The sequence below is a fragment of the Micrasema longulum genome, unplaced genomic scaffold, assembly GCF_059751315.1.
Source record: "Micrasema longulum isolate JH-2025_06_02 unplaced genomic scaffold, ASM5975131v1 h1tg003700l, whole genome shotgun sequence".
Classification (NCBI taxonomy): Eukaryota; Metazoa; Arthropoda; class Insecta; order Trichoptera; family Brachycentridae; genus Micrasema; species Micrasema longulum.
In genome coordinates, this window is record NW_028280728.1 from 20,344 (window position 1) to 34,457 (window position 14,114).

Consider the following 14,114-nt stretch of genomic DNA (forward strand, 5'->3'; position numbering starts at 1 on the left):
AGCACATCCTGTTGGTGGCATTAATCAAATATTTATAATAGGGAAATATCACAATTTTTACATTTTTAAAGTAATAAAAGTCTATGAAATACTGTCCAGTAAAAAAAAAATGCCAATTATTAGTAGCTTAAAAATAGTAGCAAAAACGGTCATTCCATTGCCCACGCCCCTAATACATCACGATTCATGCTTATTTGTTCCTGGTCATAGAAATTTGTTTAGAACATCACAACAACAAACGCCAAACACATCGAATTTTTCTAGCAACGTGTTTTAGCATTTCTCCACAATATCCATATTGATTTTAAAAATACAATTAATTATTTTTATTTATGTGTTTATTCATTTATTTACATCTCTTATCAAAAATACAATTTTACGTTCACTTTGCCCAGCTAACAAGGGTACATACCCCGTTCTAAGCTAGGCAATTACATTCTAATATATTATAATAGTTAACAAATTAATAGAGAGCACAGACTAATTAAATATAAACTTACTCGAATACACATTTTGATACATATACATACACACATACACATATATACACATATATATATATATATATATTTATATATATATATATATATATATATATATATATATATATATATATAAATATATATATATACACACATATATACATATGTACATACACACACACGTACATACACCCATGCGCATACACATACATACATTCATAAAACATGGACAATTTATTTATAATGCGGAACTTCATGGTTGCCATTTGTATTTACTCGTAATTTTTTTTGAATTATTATTTATTTTCATATTTTATTTTCCGTAGTAGTGTTGTCTCAATGCCAGAACAGTGTTGACCCCTTCACTTAGTATCAGATCCCTATTGGAGTATTTTGTATTATGGTTGCGGTTGACGCTTGGATAAATGTCTCTATTTATGTGTGTAACCACTACCGTTCTCAATATACAGGGTGTTCTTTAAACCCTGTCATATCCGAAACCACGATGATCAGTATGACCAAGAAGACATATTGGCACATTAAAATATATTTTTAGAACGAATAAAATTTACAAAAATAAAATATTGAAAAAAACAAATGGTTGCTTACTTCTGTAAGGGATAAGCGAGGAGAGGGGAGGGGGGAGTCTGATACACCGTCAACCATATGGCCACGCCCCTCTCGCTTCTTCCCTGCAGAAGTAAGCAACCATTTGTTTTGTTTTTTTTGTTTTTTTTTTATTTAATATTTTTTTTTTTACAAAATACATTTTTGAAATACAAAATAGGTAAATATACAGAACATCTTATATATAACGTTTCTACCTCTCTGATAAAGTAGATACTTGTGTTTAGAGAGGGAGTTCGTTTCACATTTTTTTTTTTTAATAAACAAAGTAAATTAAAATTAAAATTAAAAATAAACAAGGTAAATTAAAAATAAAAAATAAACATTCTTTGGTATGGAGTCTAGGAAGGGGTGAGTCTTAAATGTTTTTCAATTTTAGTTTTAAAAGTTTGATAATTTTTTATAGATTTTAAGTTTTCCGGAAGTTTATTAAAGTTTTTTTTACCTATGTACGTATAATGGTTTAACGCTGCTGTTGTTTTACATCTGTGCAAAATTAAATTATTAGAAAATCTAGAGTTACTTGAATTTTGCACTTCAATTGTTTTTTCTTTAAAAGTTTGTAAGATAGGGGCTTTATTAAAAAATTCTTCAATTGTTGGTATATTAAGTTCTTCGAATACTAGTTTTGATGGGTAAGTTCTGGGCTTTTTAAGAATTATTTTTAAGAATTACTGGTATTAAAGATTTCTGTGCAATTGCTACAGGTTTAGGGGCTTCTTATTATTAGGGTTCATTCTAAATCCATTTCATATATTTTTATCGGTATTCGTAGTAGGTATGTGATTATCGGTATTCATAGTATCGGCATTTGTATTATCACTCCTACTAGTCCAGGAACAACGAAATATTGCAGTATAAACAACATTTAAAATCAATATTTCACGTCCACCCCGCCAGGTATTAAACCCAGGACCTCAAGAATGGTAGGCGAACGCCACAACCACTACTTCACAAGGCGGATTTGTCTCCATTCGATTTTATTATTCGGGATGTTTGCCTGAACTTTACTCTGAGAACCCTGGTCCGGGATTCTGGTTCTATTTCACACACGAAACTGCATTCTTCATCCGCCTGGATTCTGAGAGAATTCGTCGTATTTTTCGCTTTATTGAAGCTTTTCGATTCTTTTTTTTTGTAAATTTATTGATATTATTTTAATAAATGTTATTAAATATTTGTAAATAACCACTTACCGACTCGTCTATGTCAATTGTTAGTTTTTTTATAATGTTTTGTTTTTAAGGCCGTACTCGCTGATAAAATTTTATTAATATTGAAAGCATTAACTTTGTGGTCAAACATTTTAATAAATGTTATTAAATATTAATTATTTAACATGGATAAGTCGATAAGTGGTTATATACAAATATTTAATAACATTTATTAAAATGTTTGACAACAAAGTTAATGCTTTAAATATTAATGATATAATTTTAAGTTAGAATTCCACCGTCCATGGGCTTTGTAGCTGCAAGACGATTGATAATCTAGCTCTAATATGCTACTATTATCAACTATCAAATACCTAAATTTTGTAAATGGGGTCTAGAATTTCAACCGACCATGCGCTCAGTAGCTGCAAAACTTGTAATAATCTATCACAAATGAGTTTTTTCTTATTTATTATAATATCATTTAAACACAAAATCTCATTGCCAAATTAAAACATACTTTGGCGTTTATGGGGGCTAGATTTCTTGTGGCCTATGCTCTATGTAGCTGCAAGACGTGTCGTAATCTAGCTCCTATCAGTTATAATTTAAATATATTGGAAACTAGGAACTAGAATTCCAATCGTATATGCGCTCTGTAGCTGCAAAACGTGCTGGGATATTAAATTTATTTATTGCACAGTGCCCTTAAGGTGATTTCCACAAAAATGGCGCTATGTAAATTATTCAACTATTATAATAATAACAGCCGAAATTCATTTTTTACCTTTATGCAAGATTTCACATCGTCACGGGAAAGTTTCAGACCATTTTAATAGCTATGTCTTGAGAGGGTCAGAAGTTGGGAGTACCTACATAAAATATAGGTCAAGCATCTACTCTTTCAACCCAACAAAATCTAGAAAAAAAGAGCTTTATGCAGGTGAAGTAAAAATTCACAAACTCCATGCACAGGTAGGTACAATGCATAGCTCATACAATTGTGCTCAATACCCTCAAAAATATTTAACGACCCAATGCCAGATCAAAGGGAATTAAAATGCGAAACCTGCTGTCGGGTTGCATCGGATTACATTCGGCTGTACTCGGGTCCATCATATATGACCGTGACCTCAGAGTAATAATGCGTGAACCTATAGAGGTTCACGCATTAGAGGGCTTCTCTATAGAAGCCCTATCACTATGTTTTATAGAATGCAAGCGATGTTGATTTGTTGATTAGCAACAAATTGGTGGCCATTTTGTTTTGTTTGACAACATAAGCATAACGGTTCGATCGGATGCTTTTGTCGCTGTGCTTGGCTTTGTTTGTAAATAACTAGGATATTTACATTATAATAAATAAAAATCAACTATGGTAAATTGTAGTATGTTTGTTGCAGCAGTAGGAGCGTCAAATGTGTTAAAGGAGTCAGTTTTCTCAGGTAATTGATTTCAAATATTTTCCCATGATTTACATTGATTTTTGGCATGTATTGTCCCAACACGTGTATTATGTTGCTTAAAAACTTTCCTCATATCCACATATTTACTTCAGATACTATTTTTTCTCCGTTTAGGAGATAAATTTGTAAATTAAAGTATGTTTACTATTGATAATGACAGTTGATTACGAGCAATATGTCGGGGCCTCACTAGGCATCCATATGAAGTTTGAGTTTTTATCGAGTAGAGGTCGATTCAAATTTTACTCGAAAACAGCAATGTTAACCTTGAAATTGCATCTAAAATGACGTGTCCAAATTTCAGGCCGCTACGACTCGCCGTTTCGGAGATGTGACGGACAAACAAACTTAACACAGGACTTTGGTTCCATGGAGTTGGGATTTATGTCTCAATAAACGTAACATAAGTATATTGTGAATAAAATTAATAAATAAATGAAAAAATGAACACACATGTATTTTCAGTTTTATAAAATAAATATAGGCGAATTGTAGAAAAATAAATTGGAATAATAAATACACAGGTGCATATTTAAAAGTATTTACAGTGCAAATTAATATCCATGTGGCAATTCTCGACCTAAGTGCGGCCCATTGTTTTGCTGCGAACTGTAGCCAACTTAATACCTAATAGTCATAGAATGGTTTTCCTACGTTTGGGCTCCTCTATAGCTAGGCGCATTATTACTCTGAGCGCGTGACTCTTAAGTTCTCGTGAGCTCTAAGATCTTTCATATTTATATATTTGTAATTTCTTTAGTTAATAAGTTAAAGCGAACATTGAAGATTTATTACTTATAAGTTATATGTATAACATAAACACGAACCAAAAGGTGCTAAAAATAATCTAATTAACTCATTAAATTTATGCCTTTTATTTAAATATGTGTTTTATTTAACACTTTTTTAATGAACTTGTACGGTTAAACAATAAAAATGAATTATTTTAGGCGTTTAGAAGTGGCTTATTTAAATCAGTTTCGATTCTGTTTGGGCTGAAACTAAAACAAAACCCGAAATTTGGTTCCGGTTTCGACTAAAAATTTTATTTTAGTCGGTTACTAAAAATTATTTTAAAAAGAAAAATTAGTGACCACAAATACCAAAGTGTACCAAGATAAATATTTTGAAAAATATATAAGTACTGTTTCCATGTTCAATTTTTTTGAATAAATGTTTACGGTTTCATGATTTATCTAAATAATCATGAAATGGAAGACACATGAATATCTACTTTTAAAAATATAACTGCTTTAGAGAAACTTCAATTTGAAACCTACATTTTGCCACCAAATGCGTAAAATATACCGTTTCAAGACGAAGCAAGTAAAAAAATATCATTCACCAATTTCTTACGTACTCTTCATGCTTTATTTCCTAGAAACAGAAAGAACGGAGATAGAAATATTTTTTGCGTGATTATTATTTAATAGGTAAAATCTATTAATAGCACATGTGTAAAAGGTGCTGACTGCCTACAATGACTACTGTACTGCTGATTTATGTTTTTTTGTATTTTCTAAATTAACAGCAAGCTGTGTTTTAATAAAAATGTGTAAGTACCATACCAAATTTTATATTGCACCTAGAATTCTCTTCTTTAAAAAAAGATAATGCAATTCTATAAAACGGTTTCAACCAAAATATTTACATGACTAATTTTTTTAAAGTATTACCGAAGGCAAAAATTAAGATTTTGCTTCAACCATTTTAATGTTCAATCTATTATCTTCAAATCATTAGATTTTTTTTAGTTCAATACTCAGTTTTTAAATTAGAATCGATGTACCAAAGTTTAATCCGAATTTAAAATGGCGTATTTTGTCGGTCGAAAAGTAATCATATTTTAGTTATGTATATAAAACTTTTAAGTACCTACATTTTCAAATAGAAATACTTTTTCTGTTTTTTTTTTATTGCGAGATTTTTAAAAAACATTATTTTCAAATGACAAAATGGTATGATTTCCTAATTTTTCGTGCGTTTTACTGTATTTATTATGCTACTAACTGTACGGGGGCTTTTTAGACTCGATGGTCACTCTCAGGTAAAAATCCTGAAAGGGGAAATCGTGTGAAGATTGAAGATAAGTCTATATATGTATATACTTTATATATATGAGATAAGTCCTCGTAGTGTGGTGGTTGGGGCGTTTGCTTACTATGCTTTAGTTTCTGGGTTCGATTCATTGCAGGATGGACTAGAAATATTGATTTTAACCCTTTGGGTGCCAGGAGCGAGATATCTCGCGCATGGTGTAGTATAACATGAAAGTGTGCATGTATTTATCTAGAATGTATTTTACGAGTACAGCCAATTGGACACACTATCTAAAATAAATAGAGAGACCATTAAAGTTTTGATTTCTTTAGCAAAACATTTCCAGTTGCCAGTATTTTTCTTGCTAAAAGCATTATTGAGTTTGTCTGAAATTTTAACTGCTACATAGCAATATTGCGTTGTTTCTGGACTGGTACATAAAGCGTTAGACTAATCGCCTTACCTTCTATGTAACTAAAGAAAGGGCAGAAAGAGAAATAGTTATAAGGATTATAAGAAGAAAATTATAATAGGAAAGTATGTTTACGAGTGGTTCAGTAATTTATATAATCCTACTGCTTTAAATGTCGTGTTCATTATTTTTGTAATGTCTTTTTTCAGTAAAAAAATAATATTTGTGTTTTATAAATTCGAGTATTATTCGTTGGTTGCCCGTGTGAAGTTTTCAGTGAGATATTTTCTTCCATTTGTACAATTGAAGAGGTAGTTAGCAGTTACAATTCCAGTAAAAAATAGTTCCAAGCTCAGAGCAAAGGAATAACTATCTACACACAACATACATAAGGTATCTTGGCTTTTCACTCTCTTATATCACAGCAGGGCCGCGAACCCAAAAGCTATCTTCATCGGTACATGTCGAGGCGGTATGCTTAACGTTTCCACTATATCTACCTCGGTATGGCGAATTTTTAAAATAACTAAACCACCTGTAAACATACTTTCCTGTTATATTTTTTTCAGCATTCGCAAAAACTGTGTTATAATAATCATTATTTACTATGGTGCATAGGACACTGCAATAGCACTTTCTAAATACGAATTTTCACTTTATTAGAGAGGTAGAGACATTATTATCAATTATTTATGCACAAAACAATTGTAATTTTGTACTAATTTTGGTGACAATTTCTTCAATTCTTCTTCTTTGTGTGTCATGTCAGGTTCCCCCGACGTTGACAACCACTTGAAAAAAAGCTTCCCTATCATGAGCAGTGCGAAACAGCTCCTCCGCAGTTCTAATCCTGGTACATGCACGTATGTTTCGAAGCCAGGAAAACTATTTTCTTCTGACCCCTTTACATTCCTCGATCTTCCCCTTCGTGACAAGCTGAAGTATGGCATATTTACCACCTCTCAACACATGGCCAAAATATGAAATCTTACGGAGCTTACCAGTGGTGAATAGTTCTCTATTAGTATTGGCTCTACGTAGTACTTCATTGTTGGTTATCATATCGGTCCAAGATATTCTTAACATTCCACGGTGGATCCACATTTCAAATGCTTCAAGGCGGTTTATAATATTAACTTTAAGAGTCCACGCCTCTACACCGTACAGTAAGACAGACCACATATAACATTTGACCATTCGTTGCCTCAGCTTAAGGTTTATACTATCGTCACAAAGAAGATTTTTCGTTTTGTTAAATCCTGTTCGGGCTGCTTCTTTATTGCATTTTATCTCAATGTCTGGGTCTAGCAGTGATGATACTGCCTAAGTACCTGAACTTTTTCACTCTCTCAATATTGATACCTTTAAGTTGGAGATTTACATTTAGATGACTCTCTCGGCTGAAACCGATTCGTTTAGTTTTGTTTCTATTAATATTTAATCCAAAACGTTTACCGACGGAGTTAATTTTATCAAGCAGTTTTTGAAGGTCTTGTTTATTGTCTGCAATTGGAACGGTGTCATCTGCATATATAATATTATTGATGGCTACACCGTTTACCTTCACACCGAGATTTGTACCAATCAGCGCTTCTTTTAAGACCAAGTCAGAGTACAGGTTAAACAAAGTAGGCGAGAGAACACAACCCTGTCGGACCCCTCGCTAAATGGGAATACCTTGTGAAGTATTTTCATTTTTCAGTTTGATAATAGCGCTCTGGTCCCAATACAGGTTTTTTATCATTATCATATATGTCTCGTCTATACCGCAGCTTAGTAGCATTTTAATCAAATATGAGTGTTTTACTCTGTCAAATGCTTTTTCATAATCAATTTCTTTAATAAATATATTCAAAATTCGATTTCCCCTTTTAAGTTTTTTACCTAAAGGCAAAAACGCTCGTTCAGGATCCTGGTTCTTTTTCACATTCAGAACTGTAGAATACATTTTTGAGCATATTTTAAAAATTTATTCTGTGCGGAAGGCAGTCAGGTTTAGTGACATTTCTCGTTTCTGGGATCGTGGTGGTTTACACCTATCTACACGCAACACGCATGGCACCTTCAATCATTTCTTGCAGCATTTTACAGATGTATTTATTTATTCATTTTTTTACTAATAAAAATAATGTCACCTCACTGGGGTTACCCGCGCCGAGGACACTTGACAATATACTTTTTTTTTACATGTGAGAATATACAAAGAAGACGTAATATACAGAGAGAAATAACAAAATATTAAGAGTGTTTTAAACTCTACGTATTTATGTTTTTATTTCATTTCTGTATACCTTTATTATTTATATTATAAAATACTCATTAAAGAACTACAAGATATAGCATAAACTATTCGTTTGTGGAACAGGGGATTAAATATTGGTTTAGGCGAATGAGACAATCCATTTTACTTCTACCCAGCTCCACTATCCATTTTTTATAGCCTTTTTGAACATTTTCTCGTTGTAATGGACAGTGGAAGTAGATTTTAATTGCATAAAGCTAGGGTTTCCTAGGACAGCGGTGCCCGTATCTTAGCGGCCATAGTGAACGGTGATACGGTGGACAGCCGTCGTAACAGTGACTAGAGAGTGTTTTTATTTTTAACGATGTTATCAACATCGTTTTCCTAGGAAACCACTCTCTAGTCACCGTTACGACGGCTGTCCACCGCATCACCGTTCACTACGGCCGTTAAAATACGGGCGCCGCTGTCCTAGGAAACCCTAGCTTTATACTCAAAATACTTTTGTCCGAAAGTAGTATTAGTATGTATTTGTTTAAGCTGTCTTTGTGTTTTAAGATCTAGTGATTATATATTTTCATAGCCTTTTCCTAAGATGTGTGTTACAGAAAAATATCTATCTAGATATCTCGTTTATTTGGAATAGTATAGTAGAACTGTTTATATGAACTTCAGTCATCCGAATTACCAAATATCAAGATAGTATCAGGAAATAACTAAATAAAATAGATGTAATAAAAAAAATAAATTAAAAGGCGCTAGCGGCCTGCGCGTTTCTACGTGGGCGTTATATAATAATTTTAACACTAAAATTATATATATTTAATTAATAAACACCCTTTAAAAATACGACGTTATATCTTTAGGGCCTTATTTATAAACCTGGTATAAAGTTACGCCTAGGCATAGAAGTATAATAAGGATGGTATTCCCACCCTTATGCTACCACTATGCCTAGGCATAACTTTATATTAGGTTTATTATTAGTAAGGCCCTTAATATGTGTCTTATCTAAATTATGACGAGAGTATTAATATAAATAATAATCTAAATCGATCGACATCAATAGGAAGTTTGTTTGTAAGTAGTTAAATAAATTATTATATACTATCGATGTCAAAAATATGTGTTTATCGGTTTTTGTTTTATTCAAGTTCTTTTTTTTTATTAATTGTACATTATACGAATAATTCATTTTAATTTTTTTTTCTTCATAAGATATCGTTTGTTTATTTTTATTACCATTGTTATTATTATTATTATTGGTAGTACTTTTTATAAAATATTTTACAAAGAGTTAAATTACAATCAATCCAATAAAAATGTATTTTTAAATTGAAAATGAATAAATAAAATTAAACAAATGTTTTAGTGTAGTAAGTGAACTTTGTTATTAAATACATATTTCAAATGGTTTACTATTTTATATATTTCGAACAATATAATACTAAAAATGCGCTTATGAAAATAAAAATCCAATCGACTTTAAAACGTAAAAACGTGTTCGTAAAAATATTTTCTCATAATATTATGACAGTAAAATACGTTTAAAAAATCGAAGAAGGAAGAAAATTAATTAATTGAAGATAAATTTTAAAAAAAGGGAACAATGACTTTATAATCTTGTAACCGTTCGTATAAGTTCAGCCAAACGTCAAAATTTTTATAAAGTCTTTATCTATGGTTGTGTGTCAAGTTGAAAAATTATAGAAAATGGCGAAGATTCCTGTCCTAGGATTACGGACTCATGCTCAAAAAGTGTGTTCCTTATACAAGGAGGCCTGTCGAAACTTAGAGTCTTGGGTACCCCAAAGGTAAAATAAGAAACATTTTAAAAACATAAATTTACCTCGGAAAAAGATAACCTAAACTGATCAAATGTTATATAATAATTGACCTGTCAAAAATCCTTCAATGTTGTGACTTGATTTTTGATAGATTCTTCGAATTGAGTTGTTATAATCCCGAAATTGATTTAAAATTAAATTCATTATTGTTCATTTTAGGTCATCGCTTTTACAAAATCTGTGCTTCTACAAAATAGCTTTTACAAATTCTCCTAAAATAAATATTTTTTCACGTCTCATTTGACACTGATTTTTTAGCCGTTATTATAAAATATAAAACGAACGAAGATTTAAATTAGACGTTAAAAATGAAATGATTTTTAAAGTCGGTTTGTTGGTTTGACAGGCCTGACTTAAGATGTTTTATACAAAAGTACATAAATTGAGAAAATATCAAATACTTATCGCTAAATAATATGTTTAACATTATTATCTCAACTTCCCTTTCGTAATCCTTATCCTCTGGTCATATGTCGAACTTCCCCATACTAATATTTCCCTTTTGTAGCACGAAATAGATAAAAATACGGCAACACAAGCTATTGTATTTTTATTATTACTGTGTATAACTTATATAGCTCCATGTTCGTAATATAATGTTCAAAACAAAGTGATTTTATTAATATTTTTATTTGACTTAAAATTTAAGAAAAACATTTTATTTTGTCATCATATGCTACAGATTCAAAACATTTGTTGAAAATATTAAGTTTACAGGGCAGTCAATGAAAGTGTTTAATATTTATGTTGATTATTATTGACAACACTTTCTAATGTCATATGTCTCACGAAGTTTACCAAGCATAATTCTAAATTTTTATAAATGTGTATAAAAAATAAACAAGTTGAATTTACACATCTCTCTTGAAAAGCTGACATTTCCAACATACAGTCGTCTACGTAGCTGCCATTGATATATCGCACATCCGATACTGACTTCAAAAATATCAATACCATTAAAACTCTCTTCTGTTCCCTAGTTCGCCTGCACCCAGAGTATTCCTCTGTTATCTGGTCTCCATATTATGATGTTTACATCAAAAATATTTAATCAGTTCAACCTAGATTTTTAAAAAAGATAGGCTGGAGGTTGGGCTTACCCAAAGACCAATATATGTATAATGAGTTCTCTTCTCTTCAAGACCGTCAAAATAAATCCGACCTTCTAGTCCTATTTAAAATTCTCAGCTCACTCTTTGATGCGCCTGAACTACTGAGCTCAATGCAATTAAATATCCCAACTAGAAACCTCAGACAAAACTTACTCTTTCATACCGATAACCATAGAACTAACTATGGTTTTCATTCCCCTATCATTTCGATCATATTGCCCCTATCAAAGCTGACCGGATATCCTTCCCAACTCTCGCATCATTCGTTGGTTCATATGAACCAGTGACGTCAATCAAAGTACATAGTGAGTTTGTATTAAAATATTTTTTTTTTCGTACATTTTCAAAAAACTTTGCCTTACAATTGAATGCTCTAATTTTTACCGCTCGCAAGAAAACATTTTTGTATCCAATTTCCCGTAGGGCTGAAGTTCCTCATTGTCAATTTCGGGTGAGGGTTTAACTTTAAGTGAGTATTGAGTGCGCAATATCTCACAACTAGTTCACAACTTGTGCGAGAAACCCGACGAAATATAATACAACTCGTTGAAAATGGCCCTCAAAATTAAATATTTGGGTAAATCACAAGAACGCAAATATTTATTTTTCTTTAAAAAAAAAAAAATATTCTATATACTGAACTCAAAATCAGTTGATTTTTTAATTACGTATGACTGTCTATCATTGAGTTTTGAACAAAGGCCGTTCTAATTAGATTTGTTTTTAGGGATGTGATGCGTTATGAATTAACTTTGCTGCGAGCAAGGTTTGATGAAAATAAAAATATTCCAGATATGATTAAAGCTAACCAGGTCTTGCTAGCGGGAGAGGAAGAACTTTTTAAATGGAAACATTACCAACCAAAAGCATGTAAGTATTAATGTTACACATTGCGTAAAGTGGCTACTTAAACCAGCCAATGATAGGTCATAAGCCCTGTAAATGCCTTGACTTCTATATTCCCTTCTCAAAGGTGTTATCCCTCTCCGTTGCAACAAATTTAGATCTAAATAACTCCATTGGGAGGAAATCTAGCCTGTCTTCAAACATTTGGACATAATTAAAAGATTTTTGAAAATGGTCACGTTTGATTTCACATGTTGATATTTAATCGTCGGTGACGGCGCAAAGTGTAAACGCATACAAAAATAAAAACCCCAAATTAATCACTCTTCAAGAGGTGGAGAAGATCGCAAAAGCGCGCGTAGAAAATAAACTTTTAACACGTATTTATGTACTAAATACAAGCTAACAGAGTGATATCTTCACGTGCAATTCCTTTTAGAATACCAGTCCAGAAACAGATTTGACCAATATAGAGGTTCCACTGTATTATCTTTTTCTGGGTTCAATCCCTGGGACTTGTTTGCAGCAAAAACTCCCATCTCCTCCATTTATTTTGGTCCCTATCAGCTTTTTATGACTATCTCCTTAAATTTGGTCAGTGAAAGCACTCCGTCTACATACTCGAAAACCGTTTTGAAGGGTAATAGTCTTCCTATCGGTTTCGATCATACTTACAACACTTTTATTTTACACTCTGCGCAGGCTGCCGTCTATGGTTTCTCTATTGTATTATAAACCCATGGATAAACTGTGGGTATTTGCTCTTGTAGCTAGAATTGTGCGTAGCGGTATCTGAACATCAATTCGTTCAAGTTATCAGTTATATAATTTTTTCAGTTCCATCCAGTCCTTCTGGTGTAGCGTACGAGAGAGAAGTCATCGCCCCTGATTGGGTCCTAGACTATTGGCATCCCCTAGAGAAAGCCATGTATCCTGACTACTTTGCTCGCAGAGAGTTGCGTAAAAAGGAATATGTCATCTGGTGGGAGAAGCAATATGGCAAGCCGAAACCCGAGGAATCCGACCATCACTAAATTATACTGTTACATGTTTAAATCAAAGAATAAATGTAAATATTTCATAGTCAGAATCCTTTTTTATTAATTTACTGTATGTATAATCATCATTCACTTAAAATAATATGAGAAATATAATGGACTTAAGTTCCATGGAGTAGGGACTTGTGTCCTAATAAATGTACAAAACATGTGTGTGTACAAATATTTCAATGATCTAGCAAACCTGTTAGAAACTATTCATAAGAAAGAAATGACATTATGTATTTTTCACTTATTTGTTTATAAATTTGTATAAACCACTTTAATTTTTTTAAATAATTATACTTCGACCGGTTTCGAGGTTACTACCTCATCGTCAGTATTTTTATTTGTTACTGGAAAATTATCTGTTCTTTGAATGCAATTGAATTCTACAAATATTTTTTGGTTTTGTTTGACATTTTAATCCGTAATATGGCTAGGCGTGCTTTGAAAAATTACTACGACTGTCAAAAAATATTTTGTTTAATGTTTATTGACTAAAACATTTGAGTTTTTGAATGGAAATTTTTGAATTTCATTATCACTTGACTTAATCCTTCAAGTACGAGTATGACTGTATGATACGATATGAACAGTGGACACTGTCACGAAACACTATCCTCACTCCTGTTTGGGTATGCCACAATGGAATAAACAGTGTTGAATTAATGGCAATTTATTTCATTTAAAAAAAATAGTTGAAGACAAAATCCTTGTCCTTAAATTATAACAAAATACGACTTCATTATTTTTAAAACTAAGAGATTATAGCAAGTCGTCTATTCTATGTAGACTCGTGTTACATCATACACACAAAGGATACATACTATGGAAAATCGGTGAAAA

At 31.8% G+C, this 14,114-nt stretch overlaps 1 protein-coding gene across 1 annotated transcript; it reads left to right on the plus strand.

Moving 5' to 3' along the window:
• The first annotated feature begins 10,084 nt into the window (after positions 1-10,084).
• On the plus strand, positions 10,085-13,318 carry ND-B22 (NADH dehydrogenase (ubiquinone) B22 subunit). Its single transcript, XM_088242360.1, has 3 exons — positions 10,085-10,237; positions 12,110-12,252; positions 13,066-13,318. Exons 1-3 carry the CDS (start codon positions 10,137-10,139, stop codon positions 13,260-13,262), a joined length of 441 nt encoding a protein of 146 aa, XP_088098486.1. The 5' UTR covers positions 10,085-10,136; the 3' UTR covers positions 13,263-13,318.
• Positions 13,319-14,114: the final 796 nt, after the last annotated feature.